Source organism: Triticum dicoccoides, chromosome 7A (assembly GCF_002162155.2).
Source record: "Triticum dicoccoides isolate Atlit2015 ecotype Zavitan chromosome 7A, WEW_v2.0, whole genome shotgun sequence".
NCBI classification, from domain to species: Eukaryota; Viridiplantae; Streptophyta; class Magnoliopsida; order Poales; family Poaceae; genus Triticum; species Triticum dicoccoides.
In genome coordinates, this window is record NC_041392.1 from 356,915,453 (window position 1) to 356,921,756 (window position 6,304).

Sequence of the window (6,304 nt, forward strand, 5' to 3'; positions counted from 1 at the left end):
ATCTTCGCCGACCCCTCCGGCGTGCCACCGCCCCGCAGCCGCGATCACGGCATCACCCTGCTACCTGGTTCCGCCCCGGTGGCCGTCCGTCCGTATCGATACCCGGCCGCGCACAAGGACGAGCTGGAGCGTCAGTGCGCCGCCATGCTCGCCCAAGGTATCATCCGTGCGAGTTGTTCCGCATTCTCGTCCCCGGTACTGCTGGTCCGCAAGGCCGACGGGTCCTGGCGCTTCTGCATCGATTATCGCGCCCTGAACGCCATTACTGTCAAGAATGCGTTCCCGATTCCGGTGGTGGACGAACTCCTCGACGAGCTACGGCACGCTCGTTTCTTCACCAAGCTCGATTTACGTTCCGGCTACCACCAGGTGCGGATGCGTGCGGAGGACATCCCGAAGACAGCTTTCCGTACTCATGACGGCCTCTACGAGTTTCTGGTGATGCCGTTCGGACTGTGCAACGCGCCGGCCACGTTCCAGGCCCTCATGAATGATCTGCTGCGGCCATACCTGCGCCGTTTTGTTCTCGTCTTCTTTGACGACATCCTCATTTTCAGCGAGACATGGGCTGACCATCTCCGACATGTGCGCACCGTCTTCACGGTCCTGCACCAGCACCGGCTCTTCGTCAAGCGCTCCAAATGCGCGTTCGCCGTTGAATCAATCGCATACCTGGGTCACACCATCTCCGCTGCAGGCGTGGCCATGTATCCGGAAAAGGTGCAGGCAGTGGCGGACTGGCCGCAACCACGCTCGGCGCGCGCGGTTCGGGGCTTTCTCGGCCTTGCGGGGTACTACCGCAAGTTTGTCAAGGACTTTGGCGTGGTTGCCGCGCCCCTGACGGCCCTCCTTCGCAAGGATGGTTTCTCTTGGTCGCCGGAGGCGGCAGCAGCTTTTACCACCCTCAAGACGGCAATCACCACGGCTCCCGTCCTCGCGTTACCGGATTTTACACGGCCGTTCATCGTCGAGTGTGACGCATCGACGTACGGTTTCGGGGCCGTCCTTCTTCAAGACCACCACCCGGTGGCTTTCTTTAGCCGGCCAGCCGCGCCACGTCACCGTTCCCTGGCAGCGTATGAACGGGAACTCATCGGCCTGGTGCTCGCGATTCGCCATTGGAGGCCGTACCTATGGGGGCGTCAGTTTGTGGTAAAAACGGATCATTACAGCCTCAAATTTCTGCTTGACCAGCGTTTGGCCACCATCCCGCAGCATCATTGGGTTGGCAAACTCCTGGGATTCGACTTTACGGTGGAGTACAAGGCAGGTAGTACCAACACGGTGGCGGATGCACTTTCCCGCCGTGACACGGAGGAGACGACGATCATGGCGGTCTCAGGGCCTCGTTTCGACTTCATCAATCGCCTCCGGCAAGCGACATCCACTGATTCGGCGCTCGTCGCACTGCGGGAGGATATCACGGCAGGTGCGCGGCAACAGCCTTGGGCGCTCTCCGACGGCCTCATTACTTTCAACGGCCGCCTCTACATTCCGCCGTCATCCCCGCTACTCCAGGAGATTCTCAGTGCCGTGCACGATGATGGGCATGAAGGCGTCCTGCGCACATTGCATCGTCTTCGCCGCGATTTCCACGCACCTAACCTTCGCAAGACGGTGCAGGAGTACATCCGCACTTGCGGTACTTGCCAGCGGTACAAGTCCGAGCACTTGCACCCCGCTGGGCTGCTACTACCGCTGCCGGTACCCACGGGCGTGTGGACTGACATCGGCATCGACTTCGTGGAAGCGCTTCCTCGAGTAGGCGGGAAGTCTGTCATCCTCACCGTGGTGGATCGCTTCAGCAAGTATTGCCATTTTGTGGCGTTAGCCCACCCATACACGGCAGAGTCAGTGGCACAGGTGTTCTTCGCTGAGGTTGTTCGTCTCCATGGCGTGCCGCAGTCCATGGTCTCTGACCGCGACCCCGTCTTCACCTCCGCTTTTTGGCGAGAGCTCATGCGCCTCACGGGGACAAAGCTGCACATGACGTCAGCATTTCACCTGCAGTCGGATGGTCAAACGGAGGCTGCTAACAAGATCATTGTGATGTATTTACGGTGTCTTACCGGGGATCGTCCCAAGCAGTGGCTCCGGTGGCTTCCCTGGGCTGAGTACATATACAACACCGCCTACCAGACAGCAACCCAAGAGACTCCGTTCAAGCTTGTGTATGGCCGTGACCCTCCCACTATTCGCTCTTACGAGCCCGGCGACACACGGGTGGCTGCAGTGGCCAGGAGCATGGCTAAGCGCGACGAACTTATCGAGGACGTCCGCTATCGTCTACAACAGGCACAGGCGGTCTATAAGTCCTACTACGACAGACGTCATCGGGACATTCGGCATGAGGTGGGCGATTGGGTTTGGCTTCGCCTTCGACAACGCGCCGCGTCCTCTCTCAACTTGCCAACCAGGGGCAAGCTCAAGCCACGATTCTATGGGCCGTACCGCATTTCAGAAGTGATCAACGACGTGGCATACCGTCTTGAGCTTCCGGCACGCTCGCGCCTCCATGACGTGTTCCACGTGGGCCTCCTCAAGAAGTTCTTCGGCATTCCTCCAACTACACCGCCGGGATTGCCTTCGATCCACAACGGGGCGGCTGTTCCAGAACCAGAGCGCGTGACTCGTGCGCGCCTAGCACGCGGCGTTCGCCAGCTACTCATCCACTGGAAGGGTGAAGCAGCTTCGTCAGCTACATGGGAGGATCTTGACAGTTTCGTCGAGCGCTACCCCGCTTTTCAGCTCGAGGACGAGCTGCTCGTCGAGGGGGGGAGAGATGTCATGTGGGGCACGTCTTACAGACGTGGGCCGCGCGGCCAGGAGCAGCCGACGGCCGCATCAGGCAAGGCGCAGGCTGGACAGGAGTCCTGATCCGGGCACATTAGTTCCTAGACTAGTTTATTTCGTATAGGTTTCTAGTTTGTTATTAGCCCATGGGGCCTTTATATATCAGATAGTTAGCACCCTTTAGGGATAGGCAATAAAGTTATTTCCTTCTATCTTCCCCTCCCGCATCATAGAGCAGCCAGGCAAAAACCCTAGCGCTCCTATCCACCGCGACTACGAACTACGTAGTCGAGGTCCTGCTGTCTTGGGCACCGAGGCCCTTGACACACTCCATATCTGAAATTACAAGAAATGACCTAAAACTAAATATCTATTTTCTTAAAAAACTATCTTACTACTAAGATCTTCTCTGGATCTTCTTCTTTTCTTCCAACCTGCATAACAAAAACACTAAGAAAGAGACAATGGGTTAGGAGTAGAAATGTAGCATTTCACTTGGTGAAATGCAATGCTGTAGGAGCCAACACTTGAGATCAACACCAGAAAGTACTAAATTTTGAGAGATATCCAGATCCTGCAGCAGTACATTAAGAGCAAATTTTGTCGCTTGAGATATTCGACGTAAAACAGGGCAATATTCCAGTCATCCTACAAGCTCGGAAATATGTATGGGATTAACATGGATCCTGGAATAAGATTCCAAATGGTAACCAAGAGCTTAGTGCAATACAAGCAGAAGATCTACACGAGGAAGTTTTGCCCTATATCCTTGGCAAAGCTAATTTAATTATGCGGGTGTGCTTTGTTTCCTTGTTTATCATACTCTGGGTATACTTCTATCAAATTAATTGAGCATAGTACAATCCCAAAAAAATGGAAGTTTGAGAAGGCAAATATTCTTATACCACAAATAAAAAATGGTATGATGAGTGAGCTATAAACCAATATAAAATATATCAAGAACAAAATTGATGTGGATGTTTCCTTGTTATATCTGTCAAAACAGGAAGTCACGTGAAAATATTTCCTTGTTTCATGTGACGTTTGGAAATTATTACTGTAATGCACTCAATCAATGGACAGCAAATTTATTTTTCTCCAGCAGCAAACAACATATATATATTCGTAATCATGATGGGATTAGCAAGCCATATACTCCAGTGTCAAAAAACATCTTATATTTTGATACAAAGGGAGTATGTTTCAAGGCTCACCTGACAACAAATATGATACATACAACAATTGTAATAATTGAATGGTAAAAGTAGGAAAGGACGTGGTAAAATTCAAGAATCAATCTTTGCCAGGTAGAAATATTACGATAAGACACCCATATAAGATGTTCTGGCTGATGTAAATACATACCGATAATCGTCACAAAAAACAACAATTTAGGGCTCAGCGGTTGCGTCCACTTGGGTTTCTACATCTAGTAAGTTGCCAGCGAAGGGCTCTTGACACGAATTGGCATTATGTAAGAGTGAGCTGAAGCAGAACAAAAGAATTAAGCCTACCAACTAATTCAAAATGAAATCTCACATTTAGGATAGACCATGGTCTTAGTTTTTCAAACAATTGTAAGCTATCATATATATACCTCACAACTTCGCAACAATAGGATGATTTGAGTAGTAGTTTAGTGAAAAATTGAAAAACTTTGTTTTTTTAGTACAATACCATGTGAGATAGTTACAGTATATTTTAGAGCTCTATGATATGAGTGTAGTTGGCTAGTAGTCATACTTGTTTCTGAGGGCTAAGTAGAAAATAGTTGGAGTGCTCCAGTTTATTGATTTCATCTAGGGAGGCTGATCGTTTTTTCTTTTGCAAGGGGGGAGGCTGATCTGTTCAAGAAGGCATCATCAAATTTGTTTATTTATTGTGTGCAATTGTGGCATCCATGAGATCCCAATTATCAGAGCTGGCCAAGAAACTCTTGAACATGATAATGGAAAATTAACCATTGATGAGATTGTGCATGTGATGGGACTAAAAAAATGCGCTTCAATAATTGGCTTACCAGGGTTGCTTCCCAGACTTGAGGATGTGTGCATCATAGCACGATGTGACTGACTGGAGAAGAGACATGGGCACTACCACAATGGTGGCCTGGCACACAAATTAGTATTTATAGTGTAGAGCATTGGACAGATGAACTACATATATGACAAAAATAAATAATAATTCATCTACAAAGTGGTGATTAAGTATGCAGCAAATATTTAGTGATGGCAGCAGTCTGCCAGCCGGCTTCCTCAATAGAAGGGATAGACCCAGTGCTAGAAGCAGAACAAGAACGTTGATACACAAGATAAGCACAAGCTCTTGAGAGCAGTCTGCTTGTCAGAACAATTAATTAACCTCTAGAAGCAGAAGAAGCACGTTGATAGAAAAGTTATTATGAAGCACCAACCTTGAGAGCAGTCTGCTTGCGCAAGATATCATTGGACTTGAACATGACTGCGGCAATCCAGATCATGACGAAGAAACCTACACAATATAAACTCAATTGGAATGAGGAACTCGCCATCTTCTGACCAAGAGGCATCAAGTACCTAGACAAAAAAGTAAGAGCATAATAAGATACAATGTATGCCGGTGGACATGTTTAACAGCAAGAAAACTACCCTATGACTAGCATAGTTAAATGATTCCTCCTAGTAGTATCTGTTCTATTATTCATAGTGATGAGAGCCCGAGACTTTGTCAATAATGTCGAGAAAGAAAAGGCCTCCAAAATGTAGCATTTTTTCAGTAGCAAGATTTTCTTTTCGGAAATAGGTTTATCCGAGGGGCGTCGACCTTCGTCACATACTGTAATACAGGAACTTCATTTGTTTTTAAAAGACTTGAGATTAGTGCTGGTGCTAAAACAAAGCCCACCAAAATCCTCTTTCAGCTAAAATACCAATCCACGTACTAGCGAGCATCACTAGTTAAACAAACAGATTTATCACTTGTAGCAGCGCTGACCAAATTGATACGGCAGAAGAACCCCAGCCATATGAGCACCCTGTCTTAAATCTAGACTATACCAATTGTGCAACTGCCATTGAGATTTCAGAGGGCGTGCGCAGCAGAACGGAAAGTGCTATACCTTCACATCAGGGTCCCTGAGGTTGGCGTGCAGCCACTCGGCGGACATGACAGGCTCGGTCCGCGGCACCGCGTGGACGACGCTCGACGCGGCCGTGGTGGTGGCGGCCTCCGAGACGGCCGACGACATGGCGTTGAAGCGCACGGCGATCCCGAACCGCGTCATCGACGGTGACAGCGACGCCCCGCACCCGACCTCCGCCGCGCGCCCATCCGACCCTGCCCTGCAAGTTTCCAAGAGGCGAACACTATCAGACCTGGCAGATCGAGGCGGTGGTTGCAGCGGCAGGGTTACGACCGCGGGGAGCGTGCCGGCGGCGGTGGCGAGGAGGATGAGGAGGAGCGGGAGGAGGAGGGGAGGAGGAAGGGGGGTTTCCTTGGGGAGGAGCCGGGCGCCGCCGCGGAGGGCGAAGGC

At 50.4% G+C, this 6,304-nt stretch overlaps 1 protein-coding gene across 1 annotated transcript; it reads right to left on the bottom strand.

Moving 5' to 3' along the window:
• Positions 1 to 3,014: 3,014 nt before the first annotated feature.
• On the bottom strand, positions 3,015 to 6,298 carry LOC119332031 (thiosulfate/3-mercaptopyruvate sulfurtransferase 1, mitochondrial-like). The gene is made up of 2 exons (XM_037605214.1): positions 5,891 to 6,298; positions 3,015 to 5,348 (listed from the first exon to the last, which is right to left on the bottom strand). Exons 1-2 carry the CDS (start codon positions 6,053 to 6,055, stop codon positions 5,235 to 5,237), a joined length of 279 nt encoding a protein of 92 aa, XP_037461111.1. The 5' UTR covers positions 6,056 to 6,298; the 3' UTR covers positions 3,015 to 5,234.
• Positions 6,299 to 6,304: the final 6 nt, after the last annotated feature.

Excerpts from the sequence above, each read along its gene's own strand:
- LOC119332031 (XM_037605214.1), bottom strand. The coding sequence starts at position 6,055 with ATGACGCGGTTCGGGATCGCCGTGCGCTTCAACGCCATGTCGTCGGCC. Across the intron at positions 5,349-5,890 it reads TCAGGGACCCTGATGTGAAG|GTACTTGATGCCTCTTGGTC; the intron begins GTATAGCACTTT and ends TTTTTTGTCTAG.